Source organism: Juglans microcarpa x Juglans regia, chromosome 3D, assembly GCF_004785595.1.
Source record: "Juglans microcarpa x Juglans regia isolate MS1-56 chromosome 3D, Jm3101_v1.0, whole genome shotgun sequence".
In the NCBI taxonomy this organism is placed as follows: domain Eukaryota; kingdom Viridiplantae; phylum Streptophyta; class Magnoliopsida; order Fagales; family Juglandaceae; genus Juglans; species Juglans microcarpa x Juglans regia.
This window is the reverse complement of record NC_054598.1, coordinates 22080324-22101045: the sequence shown is the minus strand read 5'-3', so window position 1 is coordinate 22101045 and position 20722 is coordinate 22080324. Positions and strand designations below refer to the sequence as shown.

The window sequence follows — 20722 nt, the reverse complement described above, 5'->3', positions numbered from 1 at the left end:
TAGCTTCTTAGTATCAAAGAAACCCTGGCCTGTATTGAATCGGATATATCCTGTTCATGTATTTATTTATTTTTTACATGTAAAGAACAAAGTAATATGAATAGATAGCTAAAACTCTTTTATTGCATTCAACAACCTCTAGATCAATGAATCAGTTATGAGTTATATAAATAAATATAAATGTTGTAAGAAAGAGTCGGTTAGCGACTCATGAGCTTGACTATACCGAACGTTTGCAACATGTAAGCACGCAGTCCTCTAAAAACTGGGTCAGCTGCAGACTATACAGTTTTGGATCATTTCTAAAATGATCAACATGAGGTGTGGACACAAAGTTGCAGGCCCGGACCTCATGCCCTGCCTTCTGCTGCTTCTTTATGAATGATTCCACCGAACCTGAAGGAATAACTCTGTCCGCAGAGCTATATATGTATAATTGTGGACAGCTTGGTTGCCCAGATGATAACAGCCTCAATACATCAGAAAGCCTCCTGTAATCCAACGAAATCATTTTAAGGAGTTGAGAGACAGTAAGGTCCAGATGATTAGTATATTAATTATACTAATCAAATGCTGCTACTTAATTAGTTTACCATCGCAGCAATGTAATCTATGCTGCAAAATGGTGTCAATGAGTAGGATAATGTTTAAGAGCCATCTTGGAACTAGATAACCCTAAAATAAATGCAATAACCCCACGGGCAAAGTTTCAATAAAATGCCTAGACATGTCATATGAAATGAGCAGAAAAATAAAAGTAACTTCTATTGGGGAGGGGGGAGGGGGGATTTTGCAACAAGTTAAATAATCTCTATTGAAAAGCCCAAAAGGCGTAAAGTTATTCTATTATCAAGCCGGTGTGTAGAGTATACCATCTACATCACTTAAATAGTAAGATTTGATTTGTAAAATTCAAATTTTAGAATTTATCTTCCAAATCAAATTATGCCATGTAAGCACTTTACTATAGGTGTGCTCTACATACCAGCTTAAGAATATAATTTTTCAAAGGCGTAACCCAAGTACACAATAAGTATCTCTCTAAAAAAATTAAAGAAATTTGCATATGATGCTTTCTTATTTAAGATACATAACCCTTTCCCCTGCCCTTGCATTCAATTGAATACCTTCGAACAAAAAAGTAATTCCTAACTCGTAAATTATTTAACATATTTTCAAGCTTATGAGGCATTACAAGGCTACAAGCTTATTAAATGATCCAGCAGTGAAATTTCAGTAAAGGATAACTACCTGTTAATTGCAGGGAGATTCAAGACCACCTCAAAGAACTTCTCGAGAAGTAAAAGCAATGCTGCTTCAGTCACTGCAGGTTTAGGTTCCGCAGCTTGATTATTGCCAACCAATACCTCCATGCCAGATTCCTTGGGACTAATAGTTCCCTTTGTTGCAACACTACGCTTTTTTAGAAAAGCTGCAGAGAAACCTGAAGCCCAGACCTACACAGAAGAAATGGAGGATCCATTAACCATTGTTCACCATATTCATCCAGTCAACTTTAAAAAAGCAGTGGCAACATAGAATTGGCAGCAACAAGAGCAACAGATGCAAGATAAAACAAACAGCATTAACACAGTTACTCGTGAGAAAGTGCACGAGACATAAAACATTTATTGAAATTGAGGGTGCACAAAAAAGTCCCACACAGCTGGCCTATAGTTTTAGATTTTTATGGACATCCAATTATTATTTTGGTCGTAGCAGATAATTTCAGACATACTAAAGTTAAAAGGTTTTTGAAGCTTTGGCCAACTCTTTGGACTGAAACAAAGGTCACAAAGGTCTATGTTTATCAGACATAGGAATGTTAATGACAAAAGTTTACTCTCCAACATAAGAGCAGTTTCCTTCATCATGTGAACAAAAACCACTTATAATAAAAAAACATGTAAATAAAAGCCTCTCATAGAGCTGAAAGTATCATTTACCTGTGGATCAGGTGCTGCAACTGGTGCAGAATCTACAATGCAACCCCTAATCCTTCCCATCAAAGAAGCATCCTGTTTCTTCAACTTCTCCAAAATAACCCCATACCTGCTTACAAAATAAAAATCCAAATAACCAATAGAGCAACTTGATTCCACAAAGTAAGAAAATAAGAAAATTGTCACACTGTGTGTATTCAAGAGAGTAAACTCACGTTAACCATCCAGTGTTGCTGAAGGTATGAAATACAAGGTTCTTTCCATGCTCCTCTTCTAACCAACCAGCCAAGTGGTTCACAAGCAAGTCTATATGCTCTTCAGCGTTCCCACCAAACTGGTAACTAAGAATCTCAGCCATTGGAAAAGTAAAGGTAATGGCATGAAACCCCCTCGAAGTATACCATTCTGCATATCTATTAAGATGTTTCTGCTTTGCTCCCAACCATCCAAGCAAAACCACCACCGTTCTAGACTTTGCAGATGAACAATCAGAAACACCTGATACATCTATGGCATTTGGCTCAGGTAAATGCCATCGATACATAACCTCAGAAGGCGAGTTAGATATACTATGCCCATGTGCAGTTGGCTTTGGAGCTTTGGCCAAGTCTGCGGACTGATACAAATTAAGAAGAAGCGGAGAAGATGCAACAGAAGAAGAGAACAAACTGGGTACAAAATTGCGGCCTGAATCAGGAACCGGGAAGTTAATGTTAGGAACAGGCACTCGAATTCTAGTCACAAATGACAAGTTGGCTAGCTTAGAAACTGAGATATGAGAAACCCATGATGGCTTTGATCCTTGCAAGGAATTGTAAACCGATGAATTTGCTAAATCCGAGGCAGCACAAGTATCTGAGGATTTGTGTAATGGCAGTTTATCAGAAAGATCAGCAGAAACAGATGCTACAGTGACCGCAGCAGCCGCAACTAGAGGTCGTTGAAGGATTCCTGACAAGGAACCCATTTTGGTAACGCAACTCAAAATCTCTCATACCAATACTAATGAAACCTTTTGTCACATCATAAGCTACGATACTGCTGACTCAATTGGATAGGTGAAGACGCAGACAAACAAAAATCCGACCTGCGCAAGTTAATAAGAATGAGTTGGTCTATAAAGATCAACCACTGACAATATCAACAAATAATATGCGTTGTAACAGATTTGACTCAGAAAGAGTGAGCCACAATAGAAGGAAATCAAACAAGAATGTAGCAACTGGTATATTCGATTAAGAACAACGCGAGAACATAGCAAAAGTGGGCATATTCGTTTAGGGCGATGAGTTATCTTACCTGGGTGTGGAATCTATTTAAGAAAATCGGGCTGCCAACCGTGTTTAACAGCCCGGTTCTCTATTCACACACCGGCCAAGAAGCTTCCTTTTTGGGTCAAAGCACTGCTTGCCAACCACGCTGCTCCTGCTGTTGACGAAAAGTCTCATTTAGCAGTCACATAATTTCAATGCATAAAACTAACATTAATCACACACCGGCCAAGTTTGTTTTCATAATTACTGATAATACATTTCATCACATTTAATCATTTCAATTTTTTTAAATTCACACACAAAATAAAATAAACAATTCAATTTTTTCAAATTAAAAAATAAAAATAATATTAAAAAAATATATTCTAACAATATTTTATTTAACTTTTAACTTTAATCGCAACTCATCTGCGAAAATAAACGATGCCTAATTCGTATATAAATCGGAGTTTTGCTACTCATCATCTTCACACACCATATACTACACTTTTTTAATTTTTTTTTTCTTAAACTTATTGAATTCCTCTATTTATTATTCATATATCACATATTTAGTAAGAAAAAAAATTAAAAATAAATTATAAAAATGTATGGTGTTCAGCGCGTGAGTATGATAAATAAAAATTTTCTATAAATCGATGTGCAAAACTAAAAAGAAGAGAAACGAATTAATGAAGAACGTGGGTTGTCACTGTCATTTTCTAGCTTTTTTATGTGAAAAGTAAGGGACATGACCATGACGATGATGTCCCCTCCGGTAATTTGGGAGACCCGTGTACTAAACGGGAAGGGTGAGATGCAAAGACTGTTTTGCCCCTACGAAACTTAACTTTACCAGGACGCATTGGGGACGCGTGAATGATTCTGTAAACGTTACCACGGAAAACACGTTTTGCACTCCGCCCCCCCCCCCCCCTCTCCCTTTTTTTCCTTCAGACTTTAATCTTCTTTCGCTTCCATCTCCAAGAGAGAACAGGAAAGGGATTCAATTCGATTCGAATCACAATATGCTGCCAATTTCCTGCATTGTTTTTTTATTTATTTTCATAACTAAGAAAAAAATATCTTTGAATTTGGAATGCGGAAGGGACTCGAACTCCTCCGCAAAAGAGTGGAAAAAGGGGATCTATAGAATTCATATTAAATGGAAAGGAAGAAAATACGCCATGGACAATAGAAAGGTGGTTGGAAAGCCAACTGAGAGAGAGAGAGAGAGAGAGGTCGTACACAAATCAAACAGAGAGAAAAGAAACTGACCTGCGATAAGAGGGATTCGTCTTATGTCTTCTTTTCCTTGGAAAATAGAACGAATGAATGGGAAAGAGTTAGAAGTACTCTATATATCGGAGATTGCTGGGAGCGAGCGAGCGAGCGCGAGAGAGGGAGCATCGTAGTTGTAAAGGGGTCAATGACTAAGGAAAGTGGGTTGGGCTTCTAACTGTAATGGGTTGTAGTTTTAAGATATTAGCCCATTCTAAACAATTTGTCCCACCTTATTAGACCATAACTGTCAACTTTTAAAACAAGTAGTAGTGGTATGAAACTCAAAAACTGTTAAACAAATAAAATCCAATGGTTAAAAGCGAATCAAAATTCATTATTGTTTCAAACAGTAGCCAATGATTTTGTTGTCTACCGTGTTGATAATATGGAGAGCTGAAGAGTTCCTTTCCTACACTCCAATAGCATTCTAATTGGATATTCTCTAAAGATATTTCATGGAATGAAATCGCTGACAGTAGTGAAAGTCTCATCCATCCATGCCCATGATATTCTCTCTCATGTCCTGTCAATTCTGTTGATCTGTTTTGTACTTTTTCAAAAATTTTGGATTTATACGCAATGAGTTGAGCTGTTCTATAAGTTTTAAATAAATAAATTTTATATAAATTTTTTATAAAAAAAAAAAAAAAATCTCACTAATAAAAGATCATTTTTAATTTTTTTAACACTTTTTTTTAGGTAGAATATACTTTTTTTTATAAAGACTTATACAGAACTTGTTTATTTGAGATTTCTACAAATCATTTCTTCAAGAAGTTGAAATTTGTAAAAATTATATAAAAATATCGTTATTTTGGAAAATTATTTTCGACAAGTACATCAACCACAAAGAAATTTTATATATATAAAAAAAATTACAAATTGATGTAAATTCATATGATATATTACATATATTTTATAATAAAAATAATTTTCCTATATATAAATGAATATGGCTTGTACTCCCAATTTATCATAAAATTCATGGTATTAAAATTGCCTAAAAAAGCACAAACTTTTATTGATGAGATTATCTAGACATAGTACCGATTATATATATTCCAAGATTCTTTCTGATAATGTGCAACTGTAGCCCTCTGCCTCCTCCAACTTATGACAGTTCTTCTATTTCTTGAGCAAGTTCTTGGCATGGCATAAAAACAGGGATAATACATGCAAGCTATATTTGTCAATTGTCACTATATCATGGTATTCCTTATCTTACTGTTTATCATCCTGGCTGCAAGTGGAAAATGGCTGACTTGAGGCTGTGCAAGAACCAGGTCAGCCTCCTTGGGAATAACTAAATAAGTAGTGTAGTTCATGGTGCAGAAACTCCACCTCCACCAATGCTAAAATCAGTTCTATGATCATTTAAGCCAAATATTTCCACTAAGCTTTGGGTAAGTGAAAAACTCAACTCAATCGGCATGTCAAAAGTAAAGCCACCTTATACATGGATTATTATAAATAAAGCAAAGACAAGACAAGGGGTAAAGGGAAATGATTCTTTGTTGGAAAATGATTTATATGGTCCTAAGGTAGTATATAAGACAGCAAGTCTCGCGCAGTTTATAAAGATAAGGAAAATTAACCCCTAATTCCACAAGTTTTATAAAATACTCTCAAATTTTAATTTTCACATTTTACTAATTAGGTTCTCGCTCTTCACCAATTCTACTGGTGTGTGCAATTCTATCCATCTCATAATTTTTCTGAGGGAGAAGAATGACGTGGCATTTTAAAAGGCCAAAAATTAATTTAAAAATCCCAAAATAGGAAATAATAGGTTGATTGAACTTGAGGGGGAAATCACTATATTTAGTAACTTCCCCCTCATGAATGAAAGTTTAGCTAAAACACATGAAAATTTAGAAACACATACAAATGTTTCCACCTTGAGCACATTGCGCTAAGATTGCCAAGTGATGAACCGTTCAAAAATCTCAATGCATGTTCAGCATCAAGTGTCAAACTGCATGAATTTGTGAACAACTGAAAAGAAAGCCAATTTAATCCCTATTTATTTGATTGTAGTGAGTGGGGAAGAGAGTTTGCAGATTTGCATAACCCCTGACTTCCACAAAAAAAAAAAAAGAAAAAAAAAAAAGAACACGCCAGCAAAATTAACAGGGTACTTGTGTTATCCATTTCCTATGAAGAAACTACTCCGAAGCTGTCCTTAGAGACCCCTGCAAAAAACCAATCAAGCACATATGAGCAGAAATAAATGAAGAAATTAACATATTTTAGAGAATTGATTTGTTGGAAAGAGAAGAGTCCTCAAGAAAGAGAGGAAAGAAAACATAAGAAGATAAAACGGACAAAAATATGAATGTGGAAATCCCACCACAATACATCACATAGATGGCAGCCCTCTTGGAAGGAAATCCCTATCCAAATTACCAGTTCCAGGATTTGAGTGAATAAACAAAACAGTCAAACTCCAGAGCCCATTGCCTACCTCTCCAAGTCCAAGTAAAAAGAAAGAAAACACCAAGGACCTGCTGTACACAGGTAACCTATGAAACTATCACCTTTTTAACTCCAATTGGGGAAGATTACAAGAATTGCATTCTTTATTACCTCTCCAAAAAACTAAGAGAAGGAAAAAAAAAAAAAAAATTGTCTCAAACTGCTCAAATATGCTTTGGCTCAAGCAATGATAACCAATTATTTAAATACCCAAACCCAGATATTAGGAAATAATTATCAGGCCAAACTAAAAGAGGAGTGCCCAATTAGCATCTATCTCAGGCATCATAACCCTAAAGTACCAGGACAAAAAATGCCTCCGAAATTACAGCTAAAGCGAGCCCAAGGAGAGGCCAGAAGCTTAATTTTTCCTAGATCGATACAATAAACCCATCATCATCAACTTTTTATAACCAATATGCAATATTGGTGATAACCCATCAACAATAAAAAAATGGATTTTTATATAACGCCCATTAAACAGTATATTCACGTAATAGTGATTTCACATGGGACTAGCATCAACTAGCTCAAACATTATCTTCTTTTTTTTTTTTTTTTTTTTTTTCTACGACTAAAATCTAGCAAACAGGGCAAGTTACAAACAGGTGTCTGAGGATGGTTTGGAAGGGAATGCTTCCATGGATATTATTGGAAGTTGCCCATTTGACTATCTCAAATATTATCTGTCCTGAGTGGATTCCAAAGCCTTACCCTCAAGTAGCACGTATGCAAAATTTACATTCTCGCAGGTTCACATAATAAAAACTTCAGTATCAACAAAAGCTCTCTATCTCCAAAAAAAACAAAAGACAGAAAGAATCCCTTTAACAATATAGATGACTAAGATGCAGTCTAGGTAGATTTTTTAGACATTATAAACTGGAAAAAAGGCATAAAAACTAAAAAACAGCATGTAGCAACACAAAACAAAACTACTAGATGTGTAAGCCATATCTATCCCTCTGCATGGGACCTATGTGATTAGAGAACAATGAAGCACCATAGGTTTTATCAGTTTTACACCATTCCAGGGAAGTTTTGCAAATGTTCAAACTCAAATTACATTTTAAAATTGAATGAATACTCAAATTACTAAAAATTGACTAATATCAAGTGCCTATGAACAGATCAAATCACTTTAAGAATAAAATTCAAGAAAAACCCTGTGCGCATTCCTCAACTACAATTTACAGGGGTTTTGGGGGGAAAAATAGTAGTGAAAAACATTAAAGAATCTAGGCGTCCAAAATTAATTTACCTGACTTTCTTGACAAGAATGGCTTTGAGCTTGCGTGCGAGGTCCTGGGATCGGATCTTGCGCTCAAGGTTCTTGCGGGCCAAGACACGCTTCTCAGAGTTCTTGAGGTGGCGAGTCTGCTGGCGCTTTATAAGCCGCTCAATCCCACTTGACTGCATCCTCCGCTGCAACAAAGTCAGCGCTTGCTCCAGGTTCCCGTCCCGGACCTTCACCCGGATCCCCCTCCACTGCTGTAGCTGCAGCGGTTGGTAATGAGGCGCACAACTGCACCACTCAATGGTCTGACTCGGCCACCGTAAGAGGCTCGACGCAAGCGTTCTCACTGAGTTCATTTCTAGGGCTGTACAGGTTACAAATCTTCAGACAACATGTGTGCCACTAACTGAATGATAAAGCAGTTTTCTGTTTGGCAGACAATAAAACAGGAAAAGACGAAAAATAATTGTTGGATACTTTTTTTTTGATAAGTAATAATTGTTGGATACTATATCCTTAGCTAAACAAACCAACTGCGCCAGGCTCAGTTCAGTTGAGATTTTGCTTTCTTTATCAGGTCCCAAACAATTTTTTTTTTTTTTTTATTGGCACCGGATGTCCAAGAACAAAGTCCCGACTAATCCTGGGGGTGCATAGGTCCTCTACAAGGAGTTTCCTGCAAGTGCACCTCGGGTAATTCAAGGGGAAGTTCCCCCAGTCTGATGGACCCTAGAAATTGTTTGCACCCAAGAGGATTTGAGCCTTTGACCGAGAGGGAGCATACCACCAAAACCAAGGCGTTTACCACTTGAGCCAACCACTAGGGGTTAAAACATGTAAAACAATTAGGAATCTAAAAAGTAAAAAACTAAGTTTCTTGTGCTTTCTAACATTTCCTTGGCAAACAAACAGAGCACAAGTAGAGAAATAGACAATGACACAGCTCCAAAATTTAAAGACTTAGCAAAACGAAATGTCACAATGTATGAGATTAAAAACCAAATGAAAGATAACTAGAACTGATTCAATAGAACTGGAAACGGATTCGGGTTTCGAAAGCATAAAAGGATTCAAGGAATGTGTTTTTTTACTTCTTCTTCTTCTTCTTTTTTTTATTTTTTTTTTTATTTTTTTATAACTAAGGAATGCATTTTTTTTCCTTAAAATATAAAAGGCTTACCTTAGAACGAAGGATTGAGATCTCAAATTGAATATGCGGAAAGGGATGTCGGAATGAAATCATAGCTAGCTTTCACTCCTTAGGGTTTATTTTTTATTTTCCTCTGTGGAAGAATCTCTCTTGTTTTGGAACATCAAAATGATCGTAAGTCAGTTTTTTTTTTTTTTAAAAGTTCAACCCGGTTACGGTAGTCAGTTACCAAGTATTAATCTTGGTAGCTGCATTATATAACAGTACCCGCATCCAGAAGATGCGGATATGAATCCGGATACCCAACCGAAGAAAGATTCAGTTAAGAGAAGCGGTTTGGAAAACCGAGGCTCACGAGAAAATCACTTGTGTAATCAAAATCACTAACTTCATGATCACCTTTTCCTTGAGAAAGGTTTGAAGAGAAAAAAACCCTGAAAAAAAGGTTCACAAATAAATGAGGAATTTACCAGCCAAAAGAGAGAAAGGGAATCACTAGCTATGGCGGAATGAGATCCCTATGATTTTTAAGGAAATGGAGGAAATAGAAAGAGGAGAGAGGTTTTGGAGAATTCTTTAGGGCTGAGGATTTTGGGCTGTATAGTTGTTTTAGGCCTCCTTGTATTTTGGCTTGGAATTTATCATATTGAAAAGGGCAGTGTTGGGACTTTGATTATAAATATATCACTTGTACTTACGGTAATGCTGTTTTTAATCTACCCCTAATTTTTTCGCCAAAATAAATATAAACAGAAGTAGATAATCAATATGGGAGCGATTATTAGGTGATTCTATAATACATGTCCTCATTTTAAAAAGATTTAATAAATTTCTTATTACACGACAATGGTGTCCATATTTTGAAAAGATTTAAAAACTTTTTGGTTACGTGACAATAAGCATCCTTGTTATTCAATATATATTTATTGGTTGGTTTTTCACAAACCCACCACCATCCAAGGTAAGGTGCAAGAAGTTCAGAATGTAAGACATGCCCCACTAAATTATTCAACCTTGTCAGGTATATCAAAGTTAATTGGACCACAAAAACATTCAGTCAATTACGAGGACCAACAAAAAAAAAAAAAATCTGTAGAGAATTAGACGTGGCAAAATTATTGGGGAAAAAATGGGTACATTAGAAATGTTTCTACAGAGAAACGCTATCTCACACATGACACAATGGTACTTAAGTATCATTACAGAAACAAAAGGCTTTGCATTTTTATAGGTGCAGAGACATGTACATCCCTGATCCCAGACAGACTAACAACACCATCTCAAAAGAACCATATGTACACAATGAGCACAAAGAATACAAGTAATTTGGAGGGAAAAGTTTCTGAGAAGGACAAAGATACACATTGTAAAGTCGAAAGGGATGGTCTCTTACCTTTTCTATAACACCAAGAAAGATACCAAATAGGATTCCTACTCAAATTATCCTGCAATTCAAAGGAATATCTCCTTAATCAACTATTTAATATGTTAGAAAGAAGTTGCAAATGAAGATTCATACAGAGAGATAAATTCAAGCTAGAGAAGCAAATAAACACCAAAATTGCCAACGGTGCTATTTTCCTAGACACTTCAATATGTTGCATTTTTTTTCTTTTTGAATTTTCCAAACGGCACTTACAAACTCATGAGAACATATTAAAGACAAAAATTCCTCTTATCTCCATCACTTTGTATCCTTTCCATAGCACATAGGCGTCACCATGGCAATTAGAACCACGACTCCATCTGTGGTGAGTAGATCCATAAACTATATCTCTCTTTTTTTATTTCTAAAAAGAGAGGACTCCTCTGTGGGGGTTAGAACCCACAACCTCACACTCCCCATTTGTTACTAACTTACTACAAAGGGAGGGCATATCAGTTGAACAACAAGTCAGCCGGTTCAATGTGTTGCATTGTAAATGGTGAAATGAAGTGGTAGTAGATGTGACAGTATATTATTATATCATAATAATTAAATTATTCATTATAACTAAATTATTGTTTTTTGCTTATATTTTCAATGATTATCATTTGCAAGTGAGCATCTAACGGTAAATATCTCAGATTTTAAGAAGTTATTAATTTAACTTTGTACAAACTTTTCTTGTATCCAACTATCATATCTAAAACCTAAATTACATGTCTCTTTTTCTTGTTCAAACAGAGGAGATTGTCCAACCAAGCTTTTTCCAGCAATATAATGCTTCAAGCATCCAGCAATATTTTACAAAAGAAATTCCAGCAATATAAACCAAAGTTTTGAATTCGATTCTGGTTGAGGTACTAGAACGGAATATTTCGATACCAGTACATTTCGGTGTACCATTTCGGGATAGTTGTTATATGGATAAATTATATATATATATAAATAATTACATATATATATATATATAAACTATATTCCAAAATAACATCAATACAAGTTAGCACTTGATTTAGGCTAGGAACATCTTCCCTGGGGAATGGCTTGCTTCAATGGCTGTAAACATGGCCATTAACTCTTCAAAGCCTTCTCATTATCTCCCCACGAATTGAAAGAACTATTTGAAAATAACTTACATGGTGTCTCTAATTGTAAGCGCTGAAAGTGCATCTTTCTAAAGGTATCACATTTGAAAATGTAGCTGAAGATGTTAGGGTTTTTGGGTAGAAGAAGCAAAAATAATGTTTTTCTTCAAAGATTGTACTTGGGATGTTTTCAAGGGGATTAAACTTGTATCGACATGGCAGGGGTTGCTTTTTTTCAACTCTAAAGGTTCCGATGGAGTTGGTGAGATAAATATGTAAAACCCAAGAAAACTAGTGCTGCTGCTGCCACTCCTCGAAACAATTGGCTTTTCACAGCCTTTGTTGTTTGCAGGTAATCTCTACATCTTGTAATTTTAATGTCTCAACTTAATTATGCGTGTCAACAACCATCCACATTGTCATCAAATTACATAATCCTAAAATATCACTATTAAAACTGGAATGATGATAGAATAATGATTAAATAGGAAGGCTATGCTGTTATTAAAAGAGAATCAAATAGCACAGATTAGAGTTATACTACAAAATAAAAAAAAAAAAATAGAAATAACAAATTCTTTGGCAGTATGCTCTCTGAATTAACGAGGTTGAAGTTGTACAGTTGTAGACGTAATGAACTATTAGGAATTTAGGGGACGTAATGAAGTATGAACTATGGAGGCGTAATTGAAGAAATTTCAAGCATCTCATACAGTTTTTACAAATCCAAAACAGAACCAATGATTTATAAGCCATCACAGAGAGAGAGAGAGAGAGAGAGAGAGAAGTCGGGAAGAACCGGCGGAATGGAGATCAACGACGACCTGCGGTGGAACAAGAGGAGCTGCGGCGGAGTAGACTGAGTAAACGAGCTGCTGCTTGTGGCGGAAGGCTGGAGGCCGGAAGGTGTCTGGCGTAGGGTAGGAGAGAAATTAGGGATTAGGAAATTGAGGGAAAGTGAAACTGATTTGCTTCATCGCAGGCTCACAAGGAAGGAGAAAAAGAATTCAAAATTACAAGTTCATCCTACCATTTCAGACAATTTACCAAATTGTCAGACATCTTAAGTCCGGACCGAAATACCAAATTGGGCCGGAATGGACCGGAACAAAGAGTGGACTCGAACTGCTCCGCAAAAAGAGAGGAAAAAAAAGGAAAATTTAAATTCAAATTAAATAGAAAGAATGAAATGACCGCCATGGAAAATAGAAAGGTGGGTTGAAAATGAATGAAAAATGTTATTTATAGTTATAAAGTGTGTAAACGTCACATATTTTTTAAAAAAATGAATAAATATAAGACTTAGATAAGAGTGCTACCTGCATCCTCTCGGACAGGGTAGACCACACCCCATACCCTACTCCCGCCTTAACAGGGGTGGGTTTTTCCTGCGAGATCCGACCATTCATCCCAAGGTTGGGGCCTCCCTTCTAGGTGACAAGGGGCAGATTTCGAGCCATGGTTCGTTCAACCCCCGTCCAAGGCAAATGGGCCCAAAACCTCTTCTTAGGCCATTTTCGATCCAGATTGTTTTTAAAAAAAAGTCTTAAAATAAAAGAAAATTTATATTTTACAACTTACATATAACATAAAAATAAAAAAAGGTTGTTTAGAGCATAAAACATAAAAATCTAAATAATCTAAGCTATTACAATAATACAAATTAATCTAAAACTATTACAAATTAATCTAAAAATATTACAAATTGTCAAATAATTGAAATGAATAATATTACAATATTAGAAATTGTATCTAGCAGACTAGCAAGATGACTTTGAGTCCTGAGAGTGGAATTTGGGGGTGATGAGCAAATGAGACTGTGAGATTATAAACCTAAAACATTAATAAAAAAATAAATTAGAATTACAAACAATATAATGATATATACATATGTAAAAAAGTTAAAAACATAATCTACAAGTTCAAACCAAATGAGACCATCAAGGATTCTAGATTAGATCATTAGAAATTTGAGATTAGGATTGAAACTTAGGCAAGTGAGGGTGTGAGACTATGAAACCTCAAAAACAAAATAAGAAAAAAATCATAAATATAAACATTATATAGATATGTGATAAAGTAATAAAATTAAAATTACAAACCGAGATGAGATTGATATTGAAGATGAGATCACTAGGATTGGACATATGCCAATGAGACTATAAAAACTGAAAAGAATACAAGAAAACCAATTAGAAATCCCTAAATACATTTTGGGGCTTTCAATATTGAAACCCCCAAAACAGATTGTTAAATTAAATTAGAGATTTCAATTTAAAATATTTAGGGTTTTGGATTGAAACCCTAAATAAAATATTTAAGGTTGGCGAGAGCGACAACCTGATATTGAAACCCCTAAACTAATTTAGGATTTCAGATTAAAACCCTAGATTTACAATTTTACATCACAAATACCACCAAATATCATCACAAATTCACACAAATATTCCCACAGCAAACAAATCACAACCCCATCCTCCAAACCCATTCATGAATCTAATCCTCCATAGTCCAATCCAAAAACTAAAAATTAATTTAAGATGCCCCTTTCTTACATCTCACACTTGCACATAGTGAGCAAAACCCCAGGCCTGCATTTCTCAATATGTTCTCAATCTTGTTCACACTTGGCAAATAGGTCGTGCGACCATTGAGCACAACTGTAAAAGAAAAATAGGAGCATTATACCAAATCTCTCTAAGAAAAGACTAACATAGCAACATCCCTAAAAATGTCTCGTTATGCCCAAACTCATTAAGTCACATTAGAATAAGCATCCCTAATCCCTCTCGAATCTAAATGACTCAAAGCAATTCTCAATCTCCATAATACATAATGTACTTACAACTATGTTGCAACTCTCAAGAAGCAACATAACTCGTCGGCAGTAAGTACACATCATTATCGATGTGTTAACTTCGTGACATAGTCAAAAGTCTCCTAAGGGTATAACTAAATTAAGGTCATTAATTATGACCAACAGGACTCACACGGTGAGAAAACAGGGTTCCATTCACTCACCTCTACTATTTGTTGTAAGAGCACATGTAGTATGAAATACATGTTACAGTGAATTCCCTTTCCAAAGAAAGAACGTATATCTAATCTCAATTCACTATATAGATTTTAGTCTAGTCGTTATCTTAATGCCTAACCCGAGTCCCTCCATTTGCTCGCCATCCAAAACGGCACAGATAATCTCACATTTGGCTAAACTATAGACTACATAGATTGTGGGTAATCATGCACGGTCCTTTTAAACATGATGGACCTCATTTTAAATCCCACTAAGGCAACATATCTTTTGTGTGTTACAACTTATCCTTATTTAGACAAGTACTAAGTGACACATTGTCTCATCTTTGCTCACTACCCTTTGTAGCACCAAAGGTGATCGCTCGTGTGAGTGAGCCGATCTAAACCTATCAACATACCTTTTTCACTATAACTACCAAATTTATGGTGAATGTGTGTATTTCTAAACTGCGCCACATGATCATAGAACACATCATTATCATGTGCACGACAAACAATACCATGACTGAGAGAAATCACATGGTCAACTAAAAATAATCTAACCACAATTCTCAAGTCATGTTTTAGAACCATTTCTCTTTATGTACATTCTCATGTGTAGTAACTTTATAAAAATGCTCCTACTAAGAGATTCTACTTTTATATATAAAAGTCCTTTGCACAATCACGAAGTCAACGACAACTCACTGTGAATATCATTTAAGATCAAACTCACAATATAAACTTTAGATTCTAGTCAGCAAGTCCAACTATGACTTTTAAGAATCTACAAGATGACCACAAATCTCATTCAGCAAACTTAATTTATGACTTCAAGGTTTCATAAGTATCTCTTGTACTCAACAACATGTGAGATAACTTTTTCATTAAGGGTAAAACAATTAGGGCATTTTGCCCCTAAGGACAATCAGAACAGTCTAATCATTACTGTTAATGACTTTTTCAAATCACATCACAAACTCACTTAATAAAGTAAGCCATATTTATCCTTTAACAAATTCTCAACCTTTAACTCCCATGAGCAAACTATAATGGAAACATCAAATAGTATAGGAAAAATTAGATTCTTTGTTATTTTCAATCTCATTAATTGTCTATAAATTTGAATAAGAGCTCATAGAAACTGTTTTCTTATACACAGTCTTAAAAGACGTGAAGTCATAGAATTGGTCAATAGCGTTCAAAGAACCCCATTTTATTCATTAGGTCGTTAATAAAAAAAGAACTAGGTACATTGGGTATCTTTGAATAAATGGTTCGTTTAGGCCGCATGTAAACAAAAAAAGGTACAAGCAACAATCACGCGCTCCAGTACTTTATGCATAAACATCACAAAAATCTAAGCATCTAATTCTCCTGTGAGAATCAACTATTTGAATCTTTCAAGAAAAGTTCAAATAAATGTGAGATCAATGGTTATCTAAATGCAACTCAATGAGTGCTAAGAGGTGGATCTATACCTCTATCAACTCCACTTTTCTTTTATCAATTAGATCAACAACCCTAGGTTGGATCATTTAAGTGAAGTAAATTTAAAATTTTATGTTGGGATTCCTACTATGTTAATTCAATACCTTTAACGGAGTCATATTACAAATATTCTCTTCTAGTCTTTAAACGAAGAGAGAATACTGATATAAAATTATCACACTATTTATGAGGATCTTTATATTCTATGAATTTTGGGAGTCACTATTACTAGTAGTACACCATCACTCAAAGATATGCTCACACTAGTTGTTGAATTACGCTCACTATTTTCGGCAAACTTTTATAGAAAAAAAAAATTGAAAATATTAAGGCTAAGGTAATGTGGAATTAAACGTAATGAAACGTTTTTTCCTAAAAAACAAGTGTTGCAAAAAAATCCAAGATTCCCCACCCTCGCCGAAAATACTAGTAGTTTTCTTGACTCAACCAAAAAATTATCAAACTTAGATCCTCTAGATTTTTAATAGAATTTACGTTTGTACAAAATAGTCACTCAGCCTTTCTTAAAAGGCGAATGAATTTTATCTAAGAATGACAAGTCAGAATTAAGGTCGCAACTCCATATTACATCAGCCCAAGTGCGATGCAATAACTGCTTTTGTGCCATAATTCATTTATAACTCCATTCTCAACAAGTCATTAAACTGCGAGATAATTGTTCTCATCATATAACTTATACAATTCCGATTTGGAAAAAATATTTTAACTGAGAAATATATTTTTCTTAAAAAAAAAAGAATCATATTTATATGATGAAACAATATTTTTTATTATTTCATGTCTTTAGTGTGCATGTATAGGAACTTTCACATAAAAAATGCTCATATTTCCTTTTTTCTTTTACTCTTCTAAATAAAGTAGAGGAATCTCATTAGCGAGAAAACAATCAATTTCTCAAGCTTCACTCCCACCATCCTATGCCTCAACGGTAGATTTTAGTATACCATCTCTCTATCTGAGAAATAATATCACTGAGTCACTAAGTGACTATCCAACTCCTAAACCTCTAGAAATTCTCAATAACACCACTATTTTTAATGAGTCTTAAATCAAATTAGGACTAGATTTCACCAATATCACATTAAAAGTACAAAAAAATCTTCTTGTGCAATAAATGCAGTATATTATGTTTTAGCAACTAACTAGCGATATCTCTATTTCTCACTTACTCAATATTTTTCATATTAATATTTTCCCTATAGGAGAGGAAAAAAAATTGTAAGAAATTATCTTAGCCTAAAATCTATCTTGCATTAGTGCAACCATGAGCGATTTTTAAGCTTAATCTTAGCATACCTAATTATTCAGACTTTTACCACAGTTATCATGCAAACCTCCAAGGTACTTGCTATTACATTACTTTCAAGAGGTGCTCCAAAGTTTATATATCTGCAAGAACACATTTGTTCTCGCTTTAGAAAAAGAAAACTTAAAATGAATGTGTCAATCAAGAATGTCTCCAACACTCTTGCACACTCATATTTTAATGTCCTTACTTACTAGACATACTAGCAAGTTTTAGAGAGTATGTGCTTATCTGTGAGTTAATCTAAGTTGTTTCAAGATTATAGTGATCAACCTTAAATCTAGGAGTCATTAATCTTTGCGTTACAAAAAAAAAAAAAAAAAAATGCGCAACTTTCGTTATTACCCACAAAATTCTCAAATGCATAATAATGGTTTAGTTCTATCTGATAGTTGATCCCATCAACTTCTATGAAAAATTGTATTGCACGCGTCCTATGCACACTTCCAATTTTACTTTAGATCTTTTAAAGGTTTCTATGAAAAAATATTCATGTGCCACAATTTTAACTGATTTAAATAAAATTAACCCAACAATAAACTCTAGCCCAATGGTTGAACTCATTGCCCTTATGTGTGAAATCTTAGGTTCAAAATACCACATAGAACTTTTTTTCCCTTAATGACCCAAAAAGAACACAAAACTTTTGGATGGGCTGTGTGGACTCTCTCACAGCCAACAGGCCGATGACTAAGCTTGCAACCCAGTTTGCCTCAAGACTTTTTTTTTTTTTTAAATATAGCACACTGCGCCAAACCAGAAAGCCCACGGGCTGCCCAACTAGATTCCCAACAAATACACAGTCTCGGCTCCCATCAACCAAAAACAATGGCCCAAATCCATCTTAGCCAAAAAGAAAATGTCAGCCCAAATCGTTTTGTAACCCACAGCCCAATTCATCTTAATTCATCACAAGAGAAAAAAAACTATTCTTCTTCCTCATCTGTTTAGTTATTGTTCAACATAACGGAAGAGAAAAAAAAATTCTAAGTCATGGCTGCACCTCCTAGCGAAAACAGAGCAGCATGGCGACGCTACCTCACTACACCAGCCTAGTGCGTGCAGCTCAGCAATAGAGCACACGGCACCAACCTAGTGCATGAAGCTCAACGTAGCACAGGGAGCACCGTTGCACTTGAGCTGCTTGTGCGTGCAACACCATGGGCACGTAGTATCCAACGATTGCGTCATAGGCTACATTGCACACAATCGCAACGCGATACACCAGACGATACACCCAGCTAGTGCTAGGTGATCCACGCTGGCACCGCCTCTCCCTAACAGTCAGCGTTGCACCCTTGGCAGTATTACACAGGCATCTGAGTGAGATGCATCATGTAGGCAGCTCCATGGGCGACGACCCAGTTGGTGTGCACAACACCATGGGCAGCGCAACACCCAGCTGGTATGCCCATGCTACAGTGCTCGCTACACTCTCATGGGTTCGCAATGGATTGTGAGCAGCGGCTGTAGTACGTGTAGCTCCTTGCGCAACAGTGCTGATGGTGCACCACTACCCTGGTTCGATAGGGCATCACTGATTGTGCAACTCTAAAAAAACAGAGAGCATCACTGAGGCAAGCACTGCACCACTAGTACAATCTTCTGCCTAAGGCGCTCCCGACGTTGATGTGTGCAACATCTTCAAGTACACAAGTCCCCGCACTGCTCTATATGTGGCCACAACCGCAACCTGTGCAGCGGTCTTGTGGTTGCATTAACGATGCTCGGCAGCCACCAACGGTAGAGCATGTAGCTCTTTGTGTGGCCTAATACACGAATCTATCGTAGCCCCTCAGGCACAGGGCGCTACTCTTTGGAGTGGTTGCTACACAGAGACAGTAGACACAACACAACACCCATGTGGTGTGCGTTGCTGCCTCTTGTAGTGCTTGCAGCACCTGGGTGTTATGCATGTTGATGTCTCATAATCAAGATTTTGCAAGCTCGACTAGTTCATTATTCCGGCTGCAGCCAACCATGGTTACGGGAAAAAAAAATTTCTCATCACAGAAAAATATTCCGTAAAAGAAATCACCACATGCACGACAAAATATAAATCAAGACCAACCAATCACGTTATGATATCTATGTTAGAAATACTAGATCAGAATACGTAGTGGAAGCGATATTACCTATTTGTCAAATTGTAGATCTAGTGCAGTTGTTTCATATATTCTCTGTCGTCATTATTGTTTATCTGAAATCCTTCCAGCAATGGTAGAGTGTGCTATGTGGTAATATACCAGAGCAGCACCGACATATTTCATGGGGTAGATGCCGGGACTATAGAGAACCATTTGAGAGAGAGAAGTTGTTTGTGATGCAAGTAAGTCATCTAAGTGTAACCTCAGACTGGCTATTAAGGTCCAGCTATCAAGGCTTATGAAGTGGTTTAAGAGCCACTTCATAATACCAAGAGAATGGGAAGGGGTGCCCACTATGGGTGCCCCTTTCTTACAGATAGGAAAGCAAATCTTTTTCTTTTGGTTTTTTATTTTGTAGTAACTAGTAAGCATCTGAAGTATGACCTTTGTTACAAGCATACTTTTATTTTAGTTGATAGTCTAAATTTCTGGCCATGTATAGTTGATCCTTCTTGGTGCTAGAACAACTCGTTCTTTCCATTCTCAATATTGGTAGGGCATATATGTTAAGATGCTAGACTGAACCATTAATATGATGTTCAACAAATCATAATAGAAATGCATGTCAACAAACATGTCATATCTTACTCTGATATGGTAATGTTGGATTCATATCATTAGAAACTTGTTGACCTGTGGGACACAACCTGTTTGGGAGTAACTGTTTTTATGTCTTCTTTGACTATAATTGTTTCTCCATTCTACTAGATTTTAAAAACAATGAAGATTTCCAAAAGTTGGGCTTTGAATTTGGATCGATTCTTTGATCGATTCTCTTGTACATCATTTCCAAATAATGATTTGACTACATGAAATGGTTGATTGGCCATATGTTGCTACCATACAAGTTGGTGGCTGAGATCTATTTGTGGTTAATTTGGTGGCTCTG

The 20722-nt window shown here is 35.8% G+C and overlaps 2 protein-coding genes across 7 annotated transcripts; both read right to left on the bottom strand.

Moving 5' to 3' along the window:
• Window positions 1-97: 97 nt before the first annotated feature.
• Window positions 98-4639, bottom strand: LOC121255538 (transmembrane protein 53). Of its 4 annotated transcripts, none has more exons than XM_041155896.1 (6): window positions 4475-4639; window positions 3243-3368; window positions 2159-3030; window positions 1947-2052; window positions 1252-1457; window positions 98-491 (listed from the first exon to the last, which is right to left on the bottom strand). In XM_041155896.1, the coding sequence occupies exons 3-6, from the start codon at window positions 2908-2910 to the stop codon at window positions 221-223; spliced, it is 1335 nt and encodes a 444-aa protein (XP_041011830.1). In that variant the 5' UTR covers window positions 2911-3030; window positions 3243-3368; window positions 4475-4639; the 3' UTR covers window positions 98-220. The 4 variants fall into 4 exon arrangements, with proteins under 4 accessions (XP_041011830.1, XP_041011829.1, XP_041011832.1 ...); XM_041155895.1 differs by having other exon boundaries at window positions 3243-3371; window positions 4475-4629; XM_041155898.1 differs by lacking the exon at window positions 4475-4639 and adding an exon at window positions 4048-4066.
• Window positions 4640-6236: 1597 nt separating this feature from the next.
• LOC121255540 (30S ribosomal protein S21) lies at window positions 6237-12964 on the bottom strand. 3 transcript variants are annotated; one of them, XR_005938792.1, is made up of 4 exons: window positions 12653-12964; window positions 10736-10787; window positions 8217-8556; window positions 6644-6672 (listed from the first exon to the last, which is right to left on the bottom strand). XR_005938792.1 is itself a non-coding variant. In XM_041155899.1 (3 exons), exons 1-2 carry the CDS (start codon window positions 8546-8548, stop codon window positions 6663-6665), a joined length of 342 nt encoding a protein of 113 aa, XP_041011833.1. In that variant the 5' UTR covers window positions 8549-8578; the 3' UTR covers window positions 6237-6558; window positions 6650-6662. The 3 variants fall into 3 exon arrangements, 2 of the variants coding, with proteins under 2 accessions (XP_041011833.1, XP_041011834.1); XM_041155899.1 differs by lacking the exons at window positions 10736-10787; window positions 12653-12964 and adding an exon at window positions 6237-6558 and having other exon boundaries at window positions 6650-6672; window positions 8217-8578; XM_041155900.1 differs by lacking the exon at window positions 6644-6672 and having other exon boundaries at window positions 8213-8556; window positions 12653-12963.
• Window positions 12965-20722: the final 7758 nt, after the last annotated feature.

What these genes read in the sequence shown, in the direction of transcription:
- LOC121255538 (XM_041155896.1), bottom strand. Translation starts at nt 2,910, where the DNA reads ATGGGTTCCTTGTCAGGAATCCTTCAACGACCTCTAGTTGCGGCTGCT. An exon ending in AGCAACACTGGATGGTTAAC is followed by an intron (nt 2,053 to 2,158) that starts GTGAGTTTACTC and finishes TTTTGTAAGCAG; the next exon opens with GTATGGGGTTATTTTGGAGA. An exon ending in TTGCAGCACCTGATCCACAG is followed by an intron (nt 1,458 to 1,946) that starts GTAAATGATACT and finishes TCTTCTGTGTAG; the next exon opens with GTCTGGGCTTCAGGTTTCTC.
- LOC121255540 (XM_041155899.1), bottom strand. Translation starts at nt 8,548, where the DNA reads ATGAACTCAGTGAGAACGCTTGCGTCGAGCCTCTTACGGTGGCCGAGT.